General features: G+C 38.1%; 1 protein-coding gene across 5 annotated transcripts in view; it reads left to right on the plus strand.

Annotated features, from left to right (window-relative positions):
• LOC126194988 (nicotinate phosphoribosyltransferase) overlaps positions 1-27,522 on the plus strand; it is a 115,684-nt gene that overhangs the window by 15,947 nt on the left and 72,215 nt on the right. For 4 of the 5 annotated variants that reach the window (XM_049933409.1, XM_049933431.1, XM_049933424.1 and 1 more), the window contains exons 4-7: positions 1,641-1,724; positions 2,383-2,510; positions 13,397-13,515; positions 13,696-13,889. In XM_049933409.1, coding sequence (XP_049789366.1) covers positions 1,641-1,724; positions 2,383-2,510; positions 13,397-13,515; positions 13,696-13,889 — 525 coding nt within the window. The remainder of the gene's footprint in view (positions 1-1,640; positions 1,725-2,382; positions 2,511-13,396; positions 13,516-13,695; positions 13,890-27,522) is intronic. The other variant, XM_049933416.1, reaches the window with a different exon arrangement.

Consider the following 27,522-nt stretch of genomic DNA (forward strand, 5'->3'; position numbering starts at 1 on the left):
TACTGCAGAATGCAATTGAGGTATTGTCTTCAGAGTAGAAGATCTTCATTTCTTTGATTTTGGTTTATAAACATTCAAGTATCTAGTGTTATATGAGCATAGTTTAATCAAAGTGTGATGTCTTGTATTTTCAGTTACATTTATTAGTTTGTTGAGGAGATATAAAACAAACCTATGGACTTCTTGTTACTATTTTCCTGCAAAATGCATTTGCGCTATAGCATTAGAAGTGTTCAACATTTCAGTTTGCTGAACATTAGTAAAAAGGAAAAATAAAAGGAGAACAGTTTTTTACCTTCTTATTGATGAGGCTTCCATATATTGGATAATAGCCAAAACTGACACCGTCACAAAATCATTTGACCAAGCAAGGTGGTACAATGTCTAAGACACAGGGATGTGTTTTATGCAAAATGAGTTAAAATTTTCATTTCTTTGTTTCCTTAAATCTATCTGGCAAATAAAAGCCATAATAGAATACTGGGGACCATAATTGTCCAGTTCACGGTAATGCTCAACCATTAATGATTTTGACAACAGTTTGAAATCTGTTCTTCCTCCATTCATTCTTGCTGTCATTTGTACCAGTTTTACACCATCTTAAATCACTATAACATATTTTAAACCTTTTTATGGTGTTCCACATTGTTGGAAACAAATCTTGACCATAAATCTTGGCATATCTTCTCCTGGACTCACATTGTGATGGTCTCTTCAAAAAGGAAACCAAGAAACATTTTCTTCTGTATGCGAAGCTCAACCAAGGTGAAAAATATTACAGTACTGGCCTTGACCAAAGATGCCATTACTGTTATCATTTCAAGAACACTTCCATGAGTTTTGTGGAGACGGTGTATGTAATTTTTTTCTCTTTAGCATTTCTTATCATATACTGTTGTGTGTACACTGCAGGAAGTCCAGCAAGAAATTATCTGTTTATTTCCATAAAAAAATAAAACATTTTTGGAGTGTGCATCCATCCATTCATTCATTCATCCATTCATTCATGGACAAGCTCAGTTTAGCAGCTTTCTTGTATCAGTGGTTAGCACCTTCTGTTGTTTTTCATTGGTGCTTGCGATTCTTCATTTACATTGTAAAAAGCTGCAAATTAGCATCTTACATAATTGCCAAGTAAATTGTTGCTTTGGGATAAGCTCTTATTGTTGCAAATATGCTGATAAGTTGCTGTCACCTGTCGCTACAACCAAATTAATGTATTGATGACTGTTGAAGGATAAGTGTGGCAAGTATAAAGAACAGTACAAGCTGAGGCTGATTTATAAAATCATTTCCTTCAGTGCTACTGGAGCTTTGCAACCCATAATCCATAAATTTAAAATGTTTGTGTGATCGGAGGCCAACAAGATAACATATTAAAATCACTAACCATTCTTCAATGAGAAGTGTTTGTTTTGTTTGGTGCTTTGATTTTAATTCTGTAGTTTTGTTTATTAAAATTTGACCTTTCTTAACTATGTAGTATGTCTGTAATTCATTTGTGATCCATACCCTCTATTGTAATTGCCTTGCTGGTTGTTCCATTAGTACACATAAATGATTAACAAATGTAATGCTTCAGATGCTGCAGTGAGTTGATAAATATTTTTAAGTCTGCTACATGCACTTTCCAATTCCAGAGTCCCATTACTTCGGCTTGAGGGTCCCTTGATCATCGTTCAGTTATTAGAAACAACGTTACTCACTCTTGTCAATTATGCAAGGTAAGCATATTGCACTATTTCTGTCTTTGCTCGTTTACTGTTAAATTGAATTTTGAACCGCAGCAAATTGCAATAATATCATAAAAAAGGCTAAACACCTTTTCTCTTCATAAAATTACAAATTATTTGCTTGGATGTGAGGATGGGGAAGTTTTTTAATGATAGAGAAACACTGCATGACAAACAGCTGTGTTGTGATTCATCTGTTTACTACTGCATTATTCTTTCAAACTTCTTTGGCTATTGGAAAAAAAGTTTTTTGAAAGTAAAATGTGGATATAATAACTAACTAGCTCGATACATAATGTTGTAGTGACACTACGTACTCCACAGAATAATAGACATGTAACTTTTGTTTAAGTAATTTCTTATACATGTTATGTTTGTTTAAGTATCTTATCAACAACATCCTGCTTGAGGGCAACCTTCTGATTGCAAAGTTTTCATAAGTTCGAGACATTTATTGCGTAGTATTTCTTTGACTGGTAATGGTGTCGCATTCATCTGCATTGTATGATCAAAAGTCTCCAGACATACTTTAAGTATTTGGTGTTATTGAAAGAATATATGATGGAAAAATCTAATTTTAAATTGGTGTTATTGAAAAATTGGTGTTATTGAAAGAATATATGATGAAAAATCTAATTTTAAATTGTAGCCTTATGGCAACTAATGCTGCCCGCTATCGAATGGCTGCAGGGAAGAACATCACACTACTAGAGTTTGGATTAAGGCGGGCTCAGGGACCTGATGGTGGCTTGTCAGCATCAAAATACTCATATGTTGGTAAGTACAGTAAACGTAACTATTGTATTGTCTTAGTTTTACTACTAGTCGTATAATAATTGGTTGAGGTCAAGGGACCAACAGAATGGAGCCTTGTATGTTGGAATGAAGAGAAGTGAAAAAGACATCTGTAGTTCAAAAAGTGATGCCTGGGGGGGGGGGGGGGGGATAAATGTAAGGAAGTTGATTGATGTGGAGAGGCAATGGGGGGGGGGGGGGGGGCATAAGTCATGGCAGTATGGAAAATGCTTATAGGACTGGGAGAAGAGGTAAAAGAAAGAGCAAACCAGCCAATCGTTAGTCTGATAGAGTGGGACAAACATTTTAAATAGCTACTAACAGAAGAAAGGATTGAGTACAAAGGAAATAAAGTGGGAGATGAGAGAGGATCGGGGAGGTGAAGAAATAGAAAAAGTAACCATGAAAGAGGTACAAGAAGGTGGCTACACAAATGAAAATCTGGAAATGATCAGTGCGTGGAAATGTGCCAACAGAATTTTTGAGGTATGGCCTAGGTATTCTGTATCAGTATGTAACTAAGTTATTTAATAAATGTGTGTAACATGGGGAGGAAATTCCACCAGAGTAGAACTTAGCATATCTAAGCCCCACGCATTAAAAGGAAGCAAGAAAGTGTGGCAGAATTATCACAAGTTCAATTAGCAGACTGTATAGAATGATTTTAAAATGATAAATTGAGCAGGTTATCACTAAAGTAGAAGAACAAAGTAGATTTCAGAGACATTTCATGTGTAGACAACAACTTTACACAGAGGAAAGGATTCTAAGCAGTCATTTGGTTTCCATAGATTTTGAGAAAGCACATGACACAGTGCTACTAAATATATATCGTTTGAGGTACTGGGGTCAGCAGAACTGCCAAAAATTTATCTAAGAAGTGTTGTAAATCTCTAAGTCAGCAGAATGTGTCATTAAAGTGGGGAAAGAAATTTATAGAGAGGTCATTAGAATAACTAAAACACTGAAACAAGGCTGCTACCTGTCTCCCATGCTCTTGTATGTGTAGAAGACACAAAGATTAGTGTAGAAACTGCATAGGCATGGTGTTGAAGTAGGGGACCAATGCATGTACACACTTTTCTATGCTATGGTTGTTGCAGCAAACAATAAAGAGGACATATCTTATATGTTCAGGAAGTTATTGGAAGGATATAAAAAAATGCGGTTCGAAAATTAATTTTGAAAAGGCAGAACATCTATGTTGCAGAGAGGAGGGAAGTAACTTAAATGTTTGGGACATCAAATTAAAGTGTGGAGCTTAAGTGTCTGGGTAGTATGGTATCACATGATGAAATATGTGACAGATATCCAATAACAGATCAGGCTGGGGAGGACTGCTACCCAAAAATTGAACACTGTACGTTGGTCCTCAGAAATGAGTTTAAAGGTTAAAATGAGACTATACAAATCCATTGTGGAACTAATAACAAATTTTAGTAGTGGGTATTGGGAACTCATGGAAACCAGTAAAAAGAAGCTTAGAACTTTTAGAAATGGACAACTTAAGAAGAACATGTAAAATTTTGTAGCTTAATCCCTTAAGAAATGAAATAAGAGAAAGAATGCAGACTCATTATAGTATATAGAATGGAAGAAAACAAATGGCCAAAGAAAGCAGTTTCATAGCAGGAGGAAAAGGACAACTAAAAGGTTGGCTAAGAAGTATCCAAGAAACTTTGTAGAGAAGAGGAATAGAAGGGAATGAGGAAGAATGGCAAGATAAAGTCATTTGTCAACAGAGATACTGGATGCAGTGACAGCTGTAGGACATCCACAACATGAAGAAAAATAAATAATTAAAATAAACAGTGTTAATGTTTATTAACAATTCTGTCAGCATTCGCAGTATTTATAATAGGTGACTAGTTTCAAATCTTGCAGATCCACACATGCATCTTATCAAGTCAAAATCATTTTTGACTTGGTAAGAGGCACATGTGGATTGTGGCATTCATTCTGTAAACATTTATAAAGCATGTGTTGCCACTATGATGTTTATTATTAAGGTCAGGCACTGTCAGTGCAGCCTCAGTAGGCCAAGCCTCAAATGAACTTGTTAAGAGAGAATAAATAATATCCACTTTAAAAAATTTAATAAAGTTGCTGGTTGTCTATCAACAAAATGTTGAAACTGGGAAAAAAGAACACAAGATTGCAAGTGTTGTTTTTTTTTTTTTTTTTTTTCATTCAAAATTCAATTCAACAATCCGGATTAACTTTTAGTACAGGTTCCACTCAATTTTTGGTTATTCTTTCTCCTTTTTTCCTGAGCTAATATTCCATCTAGAGTGATCCTTATTCAGGATGGAACATTAAAGGTACTGAAGTACATACAGAAAGCAGCTGCTGTCAGGGCAAACATACATTTCTTATCTCCCCCCCCCCCCCTACACACACACACACACACACACACACACACACACACACACACACATTATTGGAGAATATTCATCCAGACAGCCAGCCTTTGCTACTGAAGGAAACTATTAAGACTATATGTAATTTTTGTAATGAGGAATTACTGAGAAAAGGCTTTAGTTTACTTTTCCAGATTGTCTTTTTTCCCGGCTCATCCAGAAGTTAAGTGGCCAAGAGGATATTTTATAATTAGTTCATTTATCCAAATTATGTTTAGTCAATCAGGCTTATAGCCCTCTATGAAATAGGAAAATTTAAGCAACAATAATAATATGTTTTCAGTGCCATTGCCACAAGCTTCCATAAACAGCAACACCCTCCGTAATTCCCATACAAGGGATTTTTGTGCCATATAATCATTGTTAATCATGTAATGGTACCACTTTACACCTGGTACAGAGTCCTCCTTCTCACTTCCCTCTTCCAGCAATATTGATTTACCTTCTGCTGGTGCATGGTACAGGGTGACACAGGGGTCAGCAAGGGCCGGTAACCTATACTCCTCAGAATGTAAGACAGAGAACAAGAAAATAGTTGCATAGGTTCGTTACACATTTTTGTTGGATGTGATTTCACTGCACTTCTTTACTTATCCCAGTAGACTGTACTTCATAATGTTAGAAAACGTCCGCCTTTCCTATTAAAAAGTTTCAAAGCAACTTGTAACTGAATGCTCTAAAATTCATAGTTATTTTTAATAAATGAATAAAGTTTTAATCTTAGGCAATTAGCATGATTTGAATATCTTACAGTACGAGGAAATTAAAGCTGAAAGACAATATCTACAGAAGTTATATTATTTATGAGATTTTTATAATGATATTTAACAACAGCCCAGCATTCAGTGTGTGTTCTAGAACACCAGCTTTGTTGCCTTTTGAGTGTGCACTGTTTGTATGACTGTTGTTTCTTCATTTTCCTAAAGACAGTAAGGGAAATAAAGATATGTGTAAGGATTATATGCATTTAAATGTACTGTTTATGGCAATATTTGTAGGTATTGTGTTAAACACATTTGAGGTATGTAATTCGTGAAATGGAAGCATATATTGCAGTGTAGTGAACTTTTAACAAGCAGTCTTCAGTTTGTGACATGTGACACATTATGTAACTGATGAATATGAGCTGATCGTAGCAATGTGGTCTGTCATATGCAAGAAAACATAGCCTCCTACCACTGCTCTGAAAAAGACTTATACATACCTCAATCCTAATTACTACTCTTCATGGGGACTGTTGTTTTTCTGTTTATCAACATTAATATTTTAATCATTTATACCTGGACTGCTTTTTATGCCAAACATGAGATGTCATTGCAATATTTTTGTTTCTCTTGATGTAAGAAGATGAGTCATTTTTGCTAAAGATTCTACGATTACCCTCTTGTTCTTGTTTGCATTTATCAGTCTTGAAGATTAAGCACTGATCTCACAGTCTTTCTGTAGTAACTGTGTTTGTGGTCATTTCCCGTCCAGTTACCTTCAGTTTTGCAGTTGCTTAAGTCTTTCATGACTTGATCCATCCATTGCAGGTGTTCCAAGAGGATACTGGAAAGTTGCACAGGTCACACCATTATTCAGGAAAGGTAGTAGGAGTAATCCACCAAATTACATGCTCGTATAATTATCATCAATATGTAGCAGGATTTTGGAACATATATTGTATTCAAACATTATGAATTACCTCGAAGAAAACTGTCTATTGATACACCGTCAACACGGATTTAGAAAACATTTATCTTGTGCAACACAACTAACTCTTTACTCACATGAAGTGTTGAATGCTGTTGGCGAGGGATTCCAAATTTATTCTGTATTTTTAGATTTCCAGAAGGCTTTTGACACTGTACCACACAAGTGGCGTATAATGAAACTTGGTGCTTATGGAATATTATTTCAGTTATGTGTTAGCATTTGTGATTTCCTGTCAGAGAGGTCACAGTTCATAGTAATTGACAGAAAGTCATTGAGTGAAACAGAAGTGATTTCTGGCATTCCCCAGGGTAGTGTTCTAGGCCCTTTACTGTTCCGTATTTATATAAATGATTTGGGAGACAATCTGAGCAGCTGTCTTGGGTTGTTTGCAGATTACGCTGTCATTTATCGACTAGTAAAGTCATCATAAGATCAAAACTAATTGCAAAACGATTTAGGAAAGATATTTGTATGGTGTGAAAATTGGCAATTGACCCTGAATAACGAAAAATGTGAGGTCATCCATATGAGTGCTAAAAGGAAATCCGTTAAACTTTGGTTGCATGATAAATCAGTCAAATCTAAGGGCCATAAATTCAACTAAATACCTAGAAAGTACAATTACGAACAACTGAAATTGGAAGGAACATATGTAAAATAGTGTGGGGAAGGCTAACCAAAGATTGCATTTTATTGACAGGACACTGGGAAACTGTAACAGATTTACTAAAGAGACTGCCTACACTAGGTTTGTCCACCTTATTTTAGAATACTGGTGCGGGTTGTGGGATCCTTACCAGATAGGATTGATGGAGTACATTGAGAAAGTTCAAAGGAGGGCAGCATGTTGTGTATTATCATGAATAGGGGGAGAATGTTACTGAAATGATATAGGATTTGGGGTGGTATAATTAAAACAGAGGTGTTTTTCACTGTGGCAGAATCTTCTCACAAAATTAGGGAAATCGGAGCTTGCACTTAAAGATACAGGTGTTTGTTTTTTTCCGCTTGTTGTACCAGATTGGAGTAATAGAGAACCAATGTGAAGGTGGTTTGATGAACCCTCTTTCAGGCACTTAAATGTGTTTTGCTGAGTACGCATGTATATGTAGATGTAGGTAGGTTGCTTCAGGTGTCCACATCTTGAGTACAAAGGGGTTCTGGCATGCAAGACACTTGTTCAGCCCAGAAAAATTCTCACACACAGTTTTCTGACAATCCATATACTGTCAAGCTTTTCGTTACATATAACACGTTGGGAAGCATTACTGCATATATTCTTTTTTGTTTTGCTGGAGATGCTGTTTCATACCAAAATTGGTTTGGATGAATTCATAATCCATTATGTTTGCTTCAAATTTAATTTGTGCTTATTGAAACAAATGTTTAACTATATACAATAAACAAATCCTAAGCTCGTTTTGGGACATTGTGTTCCACTCCACTGATAAACACCGTCACTGGACTAGGTTCCTCAATTTCTCAACAGGTTGCTGCCTACCCTCTGTCTCTTCATTTTTAAAACCACATTGGCAAAATAACATCGCCTTATCGTAATTCTGTGCTTATATGACACATCCTGAATTTCTTTCCCTAGCATTTCAATTTTACCCGTCCTTGATGTACAGACTCATCCTGGGCATTCTTTTCCATTGTTTTCTTTCATTTCTGATTTCTGTCCTTAAATGGCTGGGTTTCTCAGTAGCTGAAGTATTGATAGGTAGAAGGTGTGAACATGTAGAAGTGTGTATGTTCCTTTTTGTAGGTTTCTGTGGGGTCCTGATTCTGATGCATTTACACGTAGTGGCATCAACACAGTGAAATGCAGTTCACTCAGTGTGACAAAATTTTTTGGAGTTTTTTATGATTTTGTAACAGCGACATTAAATCTTTGAAGATTATGTTGCAAATAATTCTGGGTTTGATGTAGACTGTGGTCAAGAAAAAATTTCAGTAAGTCTTATAATCCAGATTTCAGTTGAAAGTGCTTTTAGTACATTATTCCAAAGTGGTTTTATTTTCAAATATGCCTTTTTGTGGTAGGATTATAACAAGAAGATAGGCATCAAGTAACGTCAAGGGTAAATAGTGGCAATACGAAGTGTTTTCAAAAAGAAACCGAACTTTTGCTGTATTAGCTTCACTGCTTATTGTACAACATTTTAAGCACTCTCCTCTTCAAAATAGTCCCGTCTACTGGCAGTACACCATTCCCATCATTTCTTCCAGTTTTTGAACACCTCCTGGGGCACAGGTTTCTCATTGCATTGTCCTATATCTCATCTATGGTTTGGAAACAATGTCCTTTCAACATATTTTTCAGTTTGGGGAACAGGAAAAAGTCTGCTGGGACTAGGTCTATAGAATATAGTGGATAGGGCACAATGGGCATCTGGTGTTTGCTAGATAGCTGCAGACAAGGAGGGACGTGTTATCTGGGGGCATTGTCATGATGCAACATCCAGTTCTAGTTTCCCACAATTCAGGCCTCTTCATGTGCACAGCATCCCTCATGCCCCTAGGATTCCCTTGTAGACTTCCTAGCTTGCCATCTGACCACGGGCCACAAATTAATGACGGATAATGCCTTTGTAGTCAAAAAACGCAACCATACCACCTTGCTCTTTGACTGACTCATGCGTGTGCTTTTTCCTATTTGCATAAACATAGTCATTAAATATTTCTTTGTGTGACTACATGTTAATGCAAAATTACATCTAATTTTTCACTAATGTAAATGTTGTCATCTTTCAGTTTGATGCCACTTAGGTGGCTTGCTTGTCAGTGTTGCTGCTTATTTATTCAAGCAGTTTCTCATTTGCCCTCACAAGGCTGTGTGTACCATTTCTGAACTTCCAGCACAAAAAATGCACTGCATTTGTTATTAATGTTACGTTAGCACTTGTGAAAAAGAGAAACTTACTAACAACTTCTATAAAATTGTGACATTGTTCTTACGATTAGAAAGTATTTTAGGAAAGTATTTGTGTGGAGTGTATCCTTTTATGGAAGTGAAACATGGAAAATAGTGCAGGCAACAAGAGACTAGGTACTAGTGGTAAAGATGATTTCTGAAGATTCGATGAATAGATTGCATTACCAATGAAGAGGTACAGAATCAAACTGGTGAGGAAAGAGTTCTCTGGCACAACTTAACTAATAGACAGCATTGGCTGATAGAACATGTGCTGAGGCATCAAGATAGAACACATGCGGAGGCATCAAGGGATAGTTAATTTGGTTGTGGAGGGAAGTTTTGGATGTAAAAATTTTAGAGGGAGACAAAGGATGGACAATTGTAATCAGATTCGAGTGACTATAAGTTGCATTTGTCCATCTCTTCTTACACTAAACTTTTAATTTTAGTATATCTTCTTCTCTACTTCCTTTTAGAACGAGTTATCGTTCTTCACCTTAATCCACACCAATGTGTCCATGTGAAATTTCATCATCACATTTTGATAAATTGTGGGGACATTGTTCTTTTTATTCTTCAGTGATTCACTTTTATTCTCACTGACTGTTGTGTAGACAAAGGACCCTCGCTTTCCCCCTTACCGTATTTACTCGAATCTAAGCCGCACCTGGAAAATGAGACTCAAAAGCGAGGAAAAAAATTTCCTGAATCTAAGCCGCACCTGAAATTTGAGACTCGAAATTCAAGGGGAGAGAAAAGTTTTAGACCGCACCTCCAAATCGAAACAAAGTTGGTCCATTGTAACACGAGACAAAATTGAGGTCGAACGGATGAAGATACAGCTACAGTAGTTTGGTTCGAGTCGCAAGCTTAACTGTTAAGCTTTACCAAGTAGCCATTGCTATGTGTCAGGCGCTCCGTCCGTATTTGTATGGGTACCCTTCCTTTTTCACGTGTTTCGTCTGGTTTGATTCGATTTCTTATTTTGCTTTGGTCTGAAAAGAGCTGTTCTTCTTGTTATAGATGTTTACGTCACTCCAAGCTGAAACTGCATTATTGTACTGTGTTGTGCATTGTTTGTTGCATTCTGATAATGAGTGTTTACGACCTGTCACCGCTCGCGGCATGGCTTGCTTTTGTGCGTGCTACTGCGGCTTAGAGAGAGAGAGAGAGAGAGAGAGGAATTGTCTCATAAGTGAAACAATGGCAAGAGACTGCTATTTGTTGTTACTTAAACTGCTGCTTTCTTTGATAATCAACAACAAGAACCAAATAGACTGCGTATGATAGAAGATGTTCTGCATTCAAAAATCTTTGCAGATGCCTCTTCGGTACATTACGTTCTGCACAGAAATTAGTCATCTTAGATTTAAAAATCTAGTCAGTTGCCATGCTTCATTTCTGACTGTATCACTATTGAGCATAAGAATAATACGAATATAAACATGACACGATATTTATATTATTCCGCGTTTGCTGTTCTCACTCTCGTTTTGTAGTTTATTAGGCAGACAGGATTTAAATGAGATAGCAGAAAACACGAAAGAATACATGGCATAATGTTTACATTCTTTTACCTTTTCTTTTAATTTATTTACTGACGCAGAGGTTTTGGCGCCAGTATTTATCTTTGTGCCTGCAAAGCGTGCCTCTGTAGCGCTACATATTTTCGACGGCAGAAGTTAGTTGTGGCAGCACCTACCAACATTTTTCAGAACTTCCGCTTACTTTGCACTCGATTCTAAGCCACAAGCGGTTTTTTGGATTACAAAAACCGGGTAAAAAGTGCGGCTTGGATTCGAGTAAATACGGTAGCTTCCCCAGTTTCTTCATATGCCAGAGTGAGCTATTTCTTCAGGTATCTGGTCTTTTCTCCTAACAAATCTTCTACTTCCTCTGGTGGATCTAATACATCTTGCTTCCTCGTGTCCCTTCTGTTTCTGCTGCAGTGACTGCTTCTTGAATTTTTTAAACATAATATGCAAAACAATTATGCAGGATAGTTTAGTAACATAGTCCACACCACGCCTTCTTTAAAATCACAGTTTTAATAACATTAATGGTACAAATACTCAAGTGCACCTTTCTTTGTGTCTGCTCTATTCCACAGCTACCAGGAGAAGAGAAAATACAGTTGCCTTTGCCTAGAAGAACCGTGAAACTACCACTAGGTGCTAAATGGTTGGATGTCCACGAATCTTAATGGGATGTGGGGTTCGGAGCTTGTCTTCTCTATAAAGTAAGATAGAAGGTAATCTGTGGCATCTCTGCTGAAAGAGCACAATGCTGGTGCAAGCACAAGTTTCTAGGAGCACACTGTTCATCATATATTGTTGAACATGGCGCAGACCACCCCTACTTGTTCGAATATTGATCCAACTAAATCATCAATTATGATTGCAGTGGACACGGGCCCATAGGGATTTAACCATCGATCGATGGAAAAGTGTCAGCTCTTCAGGTAGATCATGTTTTTGCTACACTAGATTGATGGTCATCTCCACAAACACTGTCATTGAGGTGAATGATGGCTTGAAACGTGCAGCGTGCCTCAGATTCTGGCTGGTGGAAGCTGTATTATGCTATGGGAGACATTATCCTGTGCTTCCTTGGGACTTGTGGTAGTAATCAGAGACAAACTGACAGCTGTGAACCACCTTCATCCCTTCGTGCTTGATGTCTTCCTCCAATGTGATGTCATTTTTGAGCAGTATAATTGTCTGTGTCTCAGAGCTAGAAGCGGCTACCGTGGTTAGAGGAGCATTATAGTGAACTTGCATTAATGGCTCGATGATGAAATTCAGTGGGTCACTATTGGGCACCATCACAGCATACAAAAATCAGCTGCCCATTATTAATGTGAATTACATGATCTGTGCACAAACATTTGATGCCGTGTATCTACCAACAAACTGTCGGATGCCGGGTCCGAAGAATTGGTGGTGTATTTTGTTCCAAAGGTGAACATACAACTTGTTAAGTGGTGGTCCTATAATGTTTTGGCTCATCTGTGGATAAATGATGTTGATTTGATGCTTTTGCCTTAACATATGTTAATGTTTACCTTGACTTGTTCCACACACTTGAAGGTTCTCCTTCCTGATGAGATCTACAGTACACAACAAATGAATAAGTCTTCAGTTTTGACAATGACTGGAGAAGCATTCAAAATGAATTATAGTTCTACATTGTTGGAGGACACTGGGGATAGTTGGGGGAAAAGATCAGTAAATAGCAAAATAGCTGTTTTGACATTCCATGCTTATGGTGAAATGGCAGTAGTTTTTAATTGCTTTGTCTTTTTTCTTATTTACTTGCTACATTACATGTCATACAATATATTTATTCAGAACTTCTGTATTTATTTTCTTAATGAGTGAGTGGTAGCAGAATGCCTTTTCTTTGATATTAGCCACCCTTTCCACATCAGTCATTCTTCCATTCAGCCTTCTGCTCACTCGGGAAGTGTAACTGCAGGTTTATGAATTCTTTTGCATCCGTTAACTACCTAGCTGTCCTTGTTCACAATTAGCAGCTGCCAAAATTTTATTTACTATATGACTGCTTCCTGCGGATATTAGTTTGTTGTATAAACAAGAGAAAGGAGCTCCAGATACAATTGTTGTTTGACATTAATCATTTCCTTGCACTTTCCCTGGTTCTACTAGTCTCAGTGGTAAGTTAGTTTTTGAAGTAAACACCTGTGTTTTGTTTCAGGGGGTAATACTATTCAGAAATATGACATTATTTATTGATTCCTTTTCTATTTTGATTTCATTGTTTTTGGTACTCTTAAAGTAAAAAAATGTTTCATATTTATACGGGCATTCCATTAGGTGGATTTGATGGGACAAGCAATGTTCTGGCTGGCAAACTGTATGGCATCCCAGTAAAAGGAACACACGCACATTCATATGTAACATCATTTTCTGATGTGAATGAGCTCAAGAACAGAGTAAGTAACATCATTATACATTTGCTTAAGTAAATAAAAAGACAAAGATAGATAGTGTAGGAAATGATAAGTCGCTCTTAATATTACAGTGCCTTGTAAAACATAATTCAGTAAATCAAAATCTAATACTATTTTTCTAGTTTTGCTCTTTGAGTCTCATAATCAATATCACTATTACAGTTCTTGGCTCATCGAACAACGGGCGTGAAGCATGACATGTTGCCGTTGTGTATAGAATGGAGAAAGAAATTATCAGCATTGCTCGATATCTCTGACAATGAAGCCTCTGATGGTGAAATGGCAGCACTTATCTCCTTTGCAATTGCATTCCCAGAGGGTTTCACAGCACTCGTTGATACGTATGATGTTAAGAGGTATCTTAGGGCGAGCTTGCCTTGCATGGGGAACACAGGCACAGCTTTTGTTTGTTTTTGTCTGATGTCACTGTTACTTTTATGTGTTACTGAAACTACAGATCAGCTAAGAAAAACATAAAATTTGTGTTGTATGGTTTTGTCATTGTGAATGTTGCTATAGCACTTGAGAAATCATTTAAGTACTGAATTCTGATACATTAAAACTTGCTTTTTGTGCTTTTGTTAAAATGAATGTGGGAGAATTTATGGCTTGAAAATGGTTTCAAATCCTGTCCATACTAAAGTGAGGCATGTTTGAGGAGAAGGGGCAGGCTAGAAATCAACTGAAAACCTGAAAAGTGTTTCAGATATGTATGATAATTAACCATTGTGTGAATATTACAACTACATGCCAGACCACAGTTGAAGTGAAGATGGTTCTCTGTTGTGCTGCATCTTCCTTACAGAGTTATTTGAGCACATAAACTCTTTCCGAGCAGGCCTCGGAAGGCCCAACAGTACCAACTGGCCACCGTGTCATCTTCAGCCCACAGCATCATTGGATGCAGATATGGAGGGGCAAGTGATCAGCACACTGCTCTCCTGGCCATATGTCAGTTTACGAGACCGGAGCAGCTACTTCTCAGTCAAGTAGCTCCTCAGTTTGCCTCACAAGGGCTGAGTGCACGCTGCTTTCCAACAGCGCTCGGCAGGCCAGATGGTCACCCATCCAAGTGCTAGCCCAGCCTGACAGCACTTTGGTGATCTGATGGAAACCGGTGTTACCACTGCGGTATGGCTGTTGGCATTTGAGCACATACTTATAATTATTATTTGTGATTTTTAGTCATTCCAAAGATCTTCCTATCAGATTCTGTAGGATTTGTATTTCAAAGACACATTTCCTGCTGAAGGTTAACATTGCTACTGAGTTTAGTTATACGTAAAAATATGCTTTAAAGATCAGCTGTAGTGTAGACTGCCTCTTACTTGAACATTTGCTCAGTTTTCTGGCAATATGATGAGTAGAGCGTTACTAGTTACAGCTATACCTCAGCCAAAAAGGTTATTTTAAAACCACAGGGCTTTACCACATATGGAGCTATGAGAGGTCATATGCATTTGCTTTCTCTGGCCTTTGAACTGACTGACCCAGCCAGCGATAGGGGGGCATAAAGCTTAATGGACTCTGAACCATGATGCAGCTTAGCATTTTTCATGTATACAAATCACTGTTAGATGTGGAAGAAGGGATAAATGGCAATAGAAATCCTGGAACCATCTGAGGGCTGAACCCAGTCCTTTGGATTGTGGACTGACACTGATCTACAGAGCCACCAGACTAGATACTAGAGTTGGCATATATTTCCCTTTTACTATGTCATGTATTTAACCAAATTTGTTGTGAAAGCCTTTACTTTACATGAAATATGAGATGCAGTATCATCCAACATATGTATCCATAATCTGATAATCACATGAATGGAAGATGTCTTGTATAACTAGTTTTTAATAGAAGTTCGTCAGGGTTGACTCCGTGCAATTGACTTTTGTATCCATTTAATAATTTCTTTAAATTTTCATCTTACAGTATAACTGCATTTTAAAGCTCTGTCTTATGTGGTAAATTTCAGATTATCAGATGGATGACAGCATCATCTTCAAACATTGTGTTAACAGATTTCCACCAGTCTTCTTCCCTTTGCCCAAAGACAACAATTATTAAACTTGTCACAATATTGCTCCAAAATGTTACTTTCATTTCCTGCTTCTCAACCAGTTAATCATTTATGAGGAAGCAATGTGTATTTGGGCGGCATTTTTTCATAAAAAGCAAGAATGGTTTACTTGTTATTTGATTGACATTGTGATTAAATGGCCTTAAGTTGTGAGTTTTGAACAATGTCTTGTGCATGAATTGGAAACAACAACTTGCCAGCAGAATACTCAGATGTACAAGTACACCGTTAATCAGTCACACCGGGAAAACCTGAAATATTACTATGTGTTTGTTGCTGCCCTCTAATGTGTTCACACATTTTCCTCTTGCTACTGTGAAGAAGTTGCTATGGGCAGCTTTGTTTTTCACTAACAGTTTTGATGGACTTTGTTCACTATCTCTAATTGAGGATTGGTGAACCATTGACCAAAGGAAATTGCATGGATAATAAGCTGATGGGAATAGAGAGAGTTACACCACGAAGCACAGTTCAACATTAATAACTTTGTGGAGATATTTATCACATAACTTATACTAAATGATTAAGCCCTCATTCCATTTGGAACAATGACCATCATCGACATCAGTCTGGGGTGTGACCCCCCCCCCCCCCCCCCCCGTTTGGAGTGAATACAATCTTGTATTCTTCAGATTGAGCGAGGAGACTCAGTGGTTAGCACCCGGGACTCTCATTCGGGAGGATGATGGTTCAAACCTGCATCCAGCCATCCTGATTTATGTTTTCTGTAATTCCCTAAATAGCTGGAGGCAAATGCCAGGATGGTTCCACTGAAAGGACAAAGCCCATTTCCTTCCCCGTCCTTCCCTGATCCGAGCTTATGCTCGGTCTCTAATGACCTCTTTGTTGACGGAACGTTAAACACTAAAATCCTCCATCTTGTATTCTTCTTTAGGGTATGGAAACAAACAACTTACAAATATCACCCTGACGAATTTCTGCCCTTGCTTGAAATGCATACAATGTCAGTTCATGAAGATTGCTGGTTGGAGGCTTATATAAAAGTAAAATGTCTTCCCATTGCATCCTAGACATACATACATTGCAGGAAAAATCATTCTTGTGAAACACAACTATCTCTCTATTCTCACGAAGTAATGAATGCTGTTGATACAAGATATTTTTAGATATCCAGAAGGTTTTCTTATCAAATTACTTGCCTATGGAGTATCGTCTCAGTTGTGTGACTGGGTTTGTGAGTTCCTGTCAGGTAGGTCATCGAGTGAAACAGAGGTAAAAATCTGGTGTTCTCCAAGGAAGTGTTACATGCCCTCTGCTGTTCCTGATCTACATAAACAATGTAGGAGACAATCTGATTGCTGTTTGCAGACGATGCTGTCATTTACCGTGTTATAAGGTCATCAGACGATCAAAGCAACTGCTAAATGATTTAGGCAAGGTATCTGTATGCAACAAGTGGCATTTGACTCCAAATAATGAAAAGTTGAGACTACCCACATGAGTACTAAATGAAATCTGCTAAATTTCGGTTACGCAGTAAATCGCAAAAATCTATAGGCTGTAAATTCAACTAAATACTTAGGGATAACAATTACAAATAACTTCAATTGGAATGATAATGTAGATAATGTTGTGGGTAAAGCAAACCAAAGATTGCGATTTATTGGTAGAGTACATATACAATGCAACAGATCGACTGAAGAGACTGTGTACATCATGCTTGTCTGCCCTTTTCTGTGGTATTGCTGAGCAGTGTGGGATCCGCATCAGAATGGACTAACAGAGGACACTGAAATTCCAAAGAAGGGCAGTTCATTTTGTATTATCACAAAATAGGGGAGAGAGTCCAGCAGATATGTTGCATGAATTAGGGTGGCAGTCATTAAAACAAAGGCATTTTTTGCTGCAGCAGATTCTTCTTGTGAAATTTCAATCACAAACTTTGTGCTCAGAACATGAAAATTTTCTGTTGGCCTCCATCTGCATAGTGAGAAATGATCATCATGATGAGATAAATCAGAGCTCGCACAGAAAGATTTAAGTGCTTGTTATTCCCGTGCACCGTTAAGAGTGTGGAACCGTAGAGAAATAGCTTGATGACAGTTCAATGAACACTCTGCCATGCACTTAATAATTTTGAATTGCAGAGTAATCATGTAGACGTAGATGATTGACAGGTAAGGAGACTAGTTGCCAGTCAAGAAGCCACATGTTCGTCATGGTGTTTGTGGTGTGAACTGCAGTGTAGGATCTTACATTATCCTCCTGAAAAATGTCATTTGGTACGTTTGTTGTGAAGGGTATGATAGCAGTGTTTAAATTCTGTCACTTATTAGCAGGCATGCAGCTTTATTTCAACACTTAACAAATCAGTCCCATTGTCATGACCAGTAATCCCCACACCATAATTCCAGGATTTGGAGAGGTATGGGTGTTAAGAATCTTTACTTCCTGTGAACTTTCAGCAGATCATCTGTGGACCTGTTGACATCACTCTGGCTGCCACAAACAGAAGCGAGACTCTTTGCTGAATTACTGAAGGTGGAGGATGAGATTGGTGTTAGTTGACAATGAGCTCATTACAAATGGAGCTCAAGCTCGGATTAAGGAAGGATGGGAAAGGAAGTTGGCTGTGCCCTTTCAAAGGAACCATCCTGGCATTTGCCTGAAGCTGTTTAGGGAAAAAACAGAAAACCTAAATCAGGATGGCCGGGCGCTGGTTTGAACCATCGTCCTCCCAAATGTGAATCTCGTGTGCTAACCACTGCACCACCTCTCCTCATTGCTGAACAGCACCAAATGTCACCCGATGTGTCAGTTCACTTTTACTCTACAAAATGCTAATTTTTTTTTTGCAATATGGTGTCTATGGTAAACAATGTATGACAAATCAGTATACTAACTGTAAACTGTTACAGAAAATTTATTTCTAAGTTTCAAATTTGGTGGAAGGGGGTGTAACAAAAGAAATTTTTTTCCAAACAGAAATGTATGGCAACAAGAATAAGGAAAATATCCTTTAGCTCCTTACCTTCTTTTTCTGTTTTATCGGTTTTTGCATATGTCTCAAGAAATTGGGCTGGAGTCCAAAAATGCATGTGGTAACTTGTTTCTGTGTGTTGGAGTTACATACATGACATTGTTGTTTATTCTTTCACATCTCAGTTGCGTGTGACTTGCTGTTGTCACAGACAAACACTCGGAGTTGATAAATGCTAAAATAATTAAATAGCAATTGAACAACTTTTTCTACATTTGTAAGTTGATATTCGAGGTTAATATTTATCATGTTAAGCTAATAGATTGTATTATGAAAAGCTTAAATGAAACAAATTACTAAGACATGTTGTAACAGGTACAGGAGGAATAATAGTTTGTGATCAGCACACAAATGTCTTGCAGCATATCCTGCTGTGAGACTCGTATATTTAGTACGTGCTGCGCTTATAAGTGGTGGAAAGTTTGGGACAGAATATGAATGTCTACATTAGAATATATCACTGCATACCAGATAGAGGGGACATTGAACAACAGATTGACAATACTCAACTGCTGAATTTTGGCATAGCTGCTCCTCCCTCTCCCTGCCTCCCTCCCCCTTTCCCTCTCCCTGCCTCCCTCTCCCTGCCTCCCTCTCCCTGCCTCCCTCTCCCTGCCTCCCTCTCCCTGCCTCCCTCTCTCCCTCTCCCTGCCTCCCTCTCCCTGCCTCCCTCCCCCCACAATACTCAACTGCTGAATTTTGGCATAGCTGCTCCTCCCTCTCCCTGCCTCCCTCCCCCTTTCCCTCAACTGCTGAATTTTGGCATAGCTGCTCCTCCCTCTCCCTGCCTCCCTCCCCCTTTCCCTCTCCCTGCCTCCCTCTCCCTGCCTCCCTCTCCCTGCCTCCCTCTCCCTGCCTCCCTCTCTCCCTCTCCCTGCCTCCCTCTCCCTGCCTCCCTCCCCCCACACCTCAACCTTCACTTTCACCTATTTGTGTGGGGAGCGGGGCAGGGTGGGGGTGGGGGGACTAATGTGCACACACTTGAAGGAGTTTGCCAGTTGAGCTGGAAATCATTCTGTCATTTCCCCAGCACATTCTCTATTTGGTGCATAGTGATCTATGCTTCAATAGATAGTTCTATACAGTATGTAAGTTAGATATTTAATTTGATGCAACATAAATGATTATGCATATGCAAAGATTTGAAAGTGAGTTGGATTTATCTTCAATTCACCATTAAAAAATGTGTGAAAATTTCTACAAGTTAAAATTAATTATGTTCTTTATCTCTTAGTTCTTTTAGTAAATTTAAAAAGCATTCAAAGGCGAGGGAGTCACTTAGATCCGCTGGGATGATTCAGAAAGATTGAACGTACATATCTGAAAGAATGCTTGAATACCTGTCAGAAATTTTGAATGTGATTTTGTAAGTGTTTAGAGATCAGTCACAAGTACATCTGAAAGGACAGGAAGTGTCGCAGGTTTACTGTAGAATGAGAAGATGTCATTGGTGAGGTGTGCATGAAACTCAGCATATGTCATGTGAAGAGTGCATGTACACAAAAACAATTGCATATTTAAAATTCTATATTTAACATAAACTAAAAATCTATTCCATCTATTAAAAAAAGTTATTAAATTTTCCATCCAAGTAAACTGTGTTATGGTATTAACAGTTTTTTTCAACTAGTCTTGTAAATGAGATTTTTATTATCTTTAATATTTGTTGTTTATATGTCTTTGAAATACTTCAGCAGCTACCATTTTTAAGAGACTTGTCATAACTTAATGATATCCATGGTTCCACTAGCTGTCTTTATGCTTCTTGTAGAGGTTTAACAAATCAGCTACCTCAGACAATGGAAACTCCAGATTGGAATATCAACAATATTTGGAAAAGGATAGACTTGTACTAAGCGGAAAGGTGACCAGTCGAGTTGCAGACAGGAACAATGGAAAGACTAATGCACATTACACACACACACACACACACACACACACACACACACACACACACACACACAGAGAGAGAGAGAGAGAGAGAGAGAGAGAGAGAGAGAGAGGAGGTTGAGGCCTGGTGGGTAACGAGAAGAGAGGATATACTGAAATTTCAAGTTGCCGCCGCTCATACCTCACCTGTCATTCAACAACATCTTTGTCTCTGTACTTCCGCCTCGACTGACATCTCTGCCCAAACTCTTTGCCTTTACAAATGTGTGCTTGTGTGTGTGTGTGTGTGTGTGTGTGTGTGTGTGTGTGTGTGTGTGTGTGTGTGTGTGTGTGCGCGCGTGCGCGCGTATACCTGTCCTTTTTTCCCCCTAAGGTAAGTCTTTCCGCTCCCGGGATTGGAATGACTCCTTACCCTCTCCCTTAAAACCGACATCCTTTCGTCTTTCCCTCTCCTTCCCTCTTTCCTGACGAAGCAACCGTTGGTTGCGAAAGCTTGAATTTTGTGTGTGTATATATATATATATATATCATACAAGGAAGCACACCTATTGCAAACATTAACACTACCACCAGCAGCTCTGACCGGAATGAGACTGTCACGTGAATAGCAGTCTGGAGTGAGTTGGGGAAGATGGGAGGGATAGCAGGGCACAATTTTCATTCAATTTTGTAATTTGACATATTTTCTGCAGTTATTGAGGGGAGAAATGCATTAACCATATTGTTAAAAAAACTGAATTTTCACAGCACTTTCAAAGACAATCTCACTTCATCAATCCTTAAAATGCTTAAGTGTTGGTTGTAATCATATGTTGATTACACAGCCCTTTTATCTTTAATATATAACATTATAGCTTAGTGAATCCTTAAAAAAGAAAGATGTTTTTGTTGATGGTATGGCTGTGTATCAAGAATTGTTTCCATCGTAATTTGTTGTGGACTGGCAGTGACTTTTGGAGAGAAAAATCTAACATGTATCTATGTTGTTGTGATTCGGAAAGAACTGACCTATTTAAATGGTGTTGCATAGATGATTTTGTTGCATTATTAATACGATAAGAAAAGTCCTGGACAGAGTACAGTCAATGGAAGGTTAAGAGTAGCTATTTGCCATTAATTGAGGCATTGAGTGGTGAAAAAGTAAATGCACAAGATTGAAATCATAGATAACTTTTGGACAGTGTCCTTCCTAACAGATGAAGTCTCACACTGAGGTGTGAAGAAATAAATCGGTTTACACCTGGTGCATTTTTGAAAATTTTTAACTAAACATCTACATTTACTAACAGTAAACTGGAATGGTGACTCAACGTATGGCTTCAATTTATGGCACTTAATGTGAATACCTTGCTTGTCCCCCTTGTTACTGAAGAAATTTTATATGACTATTTCGGTATCAAATCATTACTGTATCAGATAATTCCACAGGTAATCCTTTCTCTGTAACCAGTGTCTTTTTCAAAAATATGAATTTCATATGGTTTAGCCGGAAAAATGGAAAGAAATTTGGTGAAGATTCAGTTTGGCTGCCCCCAGACATTTCTGTTTACAAACCACCAGTGAAGTGACTAGTTTTACCACAATGTTGTATTAAAACATACATTATAATGAGATGAATATTACACAGTAAAATTTTCTGTAAAACATAAACTGCCCAAACAAACATAGAAGAATATTCTGTCAACATTGACACACTAATGACACAAGATTCTCCGAGAAAGGAAAAAAAAACGATGCAGAAAACAAAAACCGTTGGAATTTGGAACTAGACTTTGTCGTTTACATTCTGATCATTAAAATTGCAACACCATGGAGACAACATGCAACAGTTGTTGAACTGATGCTTGTGCATTTCTGCACAAAGACCGAAAGACTGAAATTGCATTTGAGTGTTAGTTGTTTGTGAGAAGAGAGTTATGCCTCATGCAAGGAGGATAAACATCTACCGGCCTGTGTCAGAAATAGACAGCAGCATGAGCTCAGTCAAGGCTGTGGATAAATTTCTACAATATTGATACAGGCTTTGGTGCCATCCCACAACTTTTGTGTGAATTGATGGTTTCAGGTGGGCCATATGCAACACGTTGTAGGATCTTAGCTCCCAAGAAGACAAACATATTGCTCTTTCGGCTATGCAGGATTGTACATCTACATAACGTACCTTGAGTCAGGTAATGGACTTACTTGGAGTAAGACTAGTATCTGCACAGGCAATGCTGTGATGTATGGAGTACCATTGACTGTAAGTATGGTGACTATTGCTGCGGCTTCCCTTGATATGGCAGAGAGAGACGTGCCAACAGTGGTGCGCTCAATGATGACACTGGACTGTGTCATCTTGTCAGATGAGTCTCAGTTCTGTGTACAGCATTATTAGGGATGTACTTATGCATGGAATCACCTGGGAGAACAGATGATGGCAGATAACATTCAGTCATCACACAGGCCCAGCACGGAGTGCAATGGAAAATGAAATGAGTGTTTGGCATCATTGGCCGGGAGGCCCCTTACGGGTAGGTCCGGCCGCCTTGGTGGAGGTCTTACTACATTAAACACCACATTGGATGACCTGCGCGCCAGATGGGGATGAAATGATGATGAAGACAACACAACACCCAGTCTCTGAGTGGAGAAAATCCCCGACCCAACCGGGAATTGAACCCAATCCCCTTAGGATGGCAGTCTGTCATGCTGACCATTCAGCTATCGGGGCGGACAGCTGAGTGCGATTGTATGGGGATACCATCAGATACACGAAATGATCGCTACCAGTTCGCTCAGCCAATAAATGTGGATAGCTGCCTTTACATTTCTGACATGTTAAGACCAGTGGCTATTACCTGTCTCTGAGGTCACCACGATGCAACAAAACATGTTGCCTGTACTGTCCTGACTGACTTTGGTAAGGGCGTTCAACTGATGCAGTTACTGGCATGTTCTCCAGATGTGTCGGCCATTAAAAACATGAATTTGGGTTGCCCAGTGATGGGTACACCACCCCTCATCAACCAGTATCATTGTAAGAACTTGGTCATAGAATTGAGGCAGTGTGAAACAGTGTACCTGCACCTGTCTTCAAAGCTCAGTTCTACTCAAAGTTGAACTAAATAAGTCCTCAGTCACAAATTTTAGTCTTTAGTCAAGAAGGCTAAAAATTGTGCCCGAGGGCTTATTTGGTTCAACTTTAATTTATAAACTGTCACTGAAACAAGCAGCCATGTTTAAAACTCTTAGTTCTACTCATTGCCCAGCTGGGCTACAGCAGTTGTCACTGGTAGAGGTTCAGCTCTGTGCAGCAACTTTCACATCCTTTACACCCCTAATTGTTTGTACTGGCTGTGCAGCTCACCTGAACAGTTTTTTCCATGTACTTGTGAAACTACTAGTTTTCATTGTTGACCCTGCGTCCTTGCATTTCATATTGCAATGATTTTGCTGATGGTAAACGTGCCAATACTTCACCACATTTCTGAGTGCCATCCAGGCGACCTTACTCATGAGGCTGTTTTGGAAATGTCCAACAAATTGTGATATATTTTTTCATAGACTGTCCATTGTAATGTGCTTTTGCTTCCAAAAGTCACGCGAGATTCTTGTAACTAATAAAAAGGATGATTATTAAAAAAAAAAAAAAAAAAAAAAGAACAACTGGGAACTGACTTACTACCAAATAAATTAGAAAATAACTTTTACCTGGTACCGGAAGAATGGTAATATACCTGCAGAAACTGATTGTAACACTCATCTTAGGAATAACCAATGTTTTCTTCTTCCTTTGAAAGAGAAACAATAGTTGGGGGAAATAATGGGGATAAAAAGAAAGTCACCCAGCATATGATGGTGAGGGAAACAAGAGGGCAGGATGAAAGGAAGTGAATTTAAGGATTAAAATTTAACAGTAAGTGGTCTTCTTATGATAAGAAGGTATTACAGAGCTTTATGCCAACCCATAACTCTTCCATTAATTAAAGCATGGAATTACCTAGCTCTCGACAAGGCTATGGATTTTTTGCTTTCATATGAAGTATCACTGGGCTGTGCCCATCTGACTTCAGAATGCGTTAGGGGTTTACATGAAGTTGAGGGATTGGGATTATGTGTGTGTTTTCTGTGTGTAAGCTTGTGTTTGGTGTTTTATGTACGTGTTACTGGTCCCTAAAGAGGTGTGTAAGGGTTAATTTTGGGCATTTGTGAGAAGCTTCTGATGGTTTGTTTCTTAAATTTTGAATGAGAAATGGGTCGAAGTTTGTGTTGTTTCATAAAATTTTGTGGATTTGTCTCGAATAAATGTGTAAATGGTGACCTAGCTGTCAAAGAAAGGATTGTGCATTTCAGCCCAATGTAAGGTTTTTAGATTGTCTGGCATTTGATGGTAGCTGTTGCAGTTCTCCTCTCCTTTTGCAAAGTCATTCTGCCACAAATGTGTCACTACCACCAACAAAACATTGCAGTCAGGGAACATATCTTCGATGGTAGCCTTAGTTACTGTTCTTGGCAAACCAAGTGAGTGAAATAAATGTAAAATGTAGTAATAAAATGTTCCTGCTGTCTTTTATAAAATTTTTACTATACCAGTCCACATTTCACAAAGATATAGCTTCATCATCATGGCCCAGTCGTTATGCAAGAACATTTATAATGATGTCAACATGCCAAAAATGTGGTTGGTAGCAGTTATAGTGTATTCTTAATTGTGATTGGCAGTGTTCTCATGAACTGTGTAAAGATTATGGTAGAATATATGTAGATTTTTGTTAAAGCTTATAATATGTAAAACAAAGTGTCACAGTTTGCAGCTATACTATAAATTTTAATTAAATAATTTTCCATTGGAATTTCGCAAACTGAAATTAACAATGCATTGTAACTTCCTGGTGTGTTGATGTGGAAATGAAGGTACTTGAAAAACTAATGACGAAGCTGTGACTTTGAGATGCACATTGGCATAGTAAAAATGCTGTAAAGGACAAGGAATAGATTTTATTATGAAGTTTTCCGATCTCAACATTGCATAAAAACATGGAAAAAATATTCTGCAGATAGCAGTTACTTTGATATTGTAAAAGTATGAATAATTCACAAAATTTTAAGCTTTCACAGAGTACCAACTATAGATTTTGATTTGGGGTATGTAGCTGATTGGTGTGGTGATTTGAATGGCATAATAAGAGCTGTTACTGTCATATCTCTTGAATGCAGCAAACTGTTAACACCATAACATAGTTTAATCATCTATTCAAAATAAAAATAACAAGCCTGAACAATCAAGACTTGTATCAGGAACAGCAGTTTATTGTTGGCACTGGCAAAGTTGCCTTGAATGTGTCACTTTCTTAAGCATGTGAAAGTCATCACTCTTTTACACACCATGTAAACTTTTGTGTACACAGTGAAAATCGCACAATTTGTAATTATTAAAATATTGTTTTTTCTCAATTATTTTTCATCTGGTGACTAATTGTTCTTAAGTTGTGCCAACATGCCTCAGTTATATTTTTAATTGTTTTTCTTGTTTGTTTTGTATTCATTGTGATGTAAATAGTTGTTTATCCATAGTAAAGTATCTATTCCTTTTTTAAGGTTCATATTTAAGTGTACTAGAGGAAGATCAGAAATGGAAATCTCTCAGATACAAATGAAAGGCCACACTTGTTAAATGACTGTTTTTAGAGCAAATGACAGTTTAATGATGAAGACAGTTAAGTGTTTATTTTGACCTCTTGCAAACTCACATGTAGGATGCGTGTGTATGATTCTAGTATTGAATGTAATACAAAAAATGAAAGTCCGTTGTTGTGTTGAAATGCTTGTAAGGCTATTGAGTGTAAGTGTCAGCGTTTGCTTGCATGCTTGCCTGTGTGCATAAATGTTCGCCTACAGCATTGGGAAAACAGTTTAGTCGTTTTCTGTAAGATCATCTTTATTGCGTATAATAGAGAATATCAGCAAGAGATAGCAATTAGATGAATTCCAAAGCTTATAAAGTCTCTCGTGTTGTAACTCCCAATGAAAATGTTGCACACAAATGGATATTACTGTACATATTAGAGAAATATGTGTACCATTTATATGAAATTAGCCATATAGATAAGTGAGACTAGGGCATTGTGAAGGACAAAGTTGTAAACAGTAGTATCGATGATTGTAGCTCAGCTTTCATCATCTTACATTTCTTGTTAGTGCACAGGCATATGGTACAGGAAGTGGTCAGTGGTGAGAAATGTGATGGGCAGTAGATGAGGAGTCAGTATTACATGAGGTAGCACAGGTCCATGCATGCTCATAACTGTTGGAGCAACTCGTAAATGGTTAACTCCAGTGGCAGGGGGGAGGGAGGGGGGGGATCAGGATAGGGAGTGAATGACATCCACACTGTGCCGAGTTAGAGTACAAGTCACACCGTCCTGTTATTTTGTGACAATAACTTGTTTCATGGTATTTGCAATCATTTTTTGAAGTTGAGCTCTTTTCCCAATTGTACATGTAAATTTTGTTTGAAACTGTGTTAAAAGTTATCCAACACCATACCATAACATAAAATAGCACTCTCTTAGTACACTCCACGCAGAACAATGTTTTCAGTATATTCTCTTGCGAATATATCTGCTTGGCAGAATTCGCCTTTGTCCAGTCTCCTTCCATTTCTTTCTACAGGAAGTGATTTCTCACTTGAATAATAGTGTTGTGTGTTTATCTCATTGCTGCACCATTGTGTGCAACACAATACATTTTTTTGAAAATATTTATTGGCATTCTAACTAAGATATTCAGTATGTTAGACATTACTTTTTCATGACACTTCCTTAACTTAGTGCTAGAATGTCGGCCTGTTTCATTCATTCTTTATTTGTTCTCCCTCCCCCCCCCCTCTCCCCCCGTCCCTCATGTAAATTATGTATTTTCGTGGTCCAGATCGCGTGCCATTTTGTGAATCTCATTGAACACTTACAAAACTGAAGCAAATTATTAATTTGTATATACAGGGTGTCTCAACTAACTCTGCCACCTCGCTGGCCGCGGT

This window comes from Schistocerca nitens, chromosome 1 (genome assembly GCF_023898315.1).
Source record: "Schistocerca nitens isolate TAMUIC-IGC-003100 chromosome 1, iqSchNite1.1, whole genome shotgun sequence".
NCBI lineage: Eukaryota > Metazoa > Arthropoda > Insecta > Orthoptera > Acrididae > Schistocerca > Schistocerca nitens.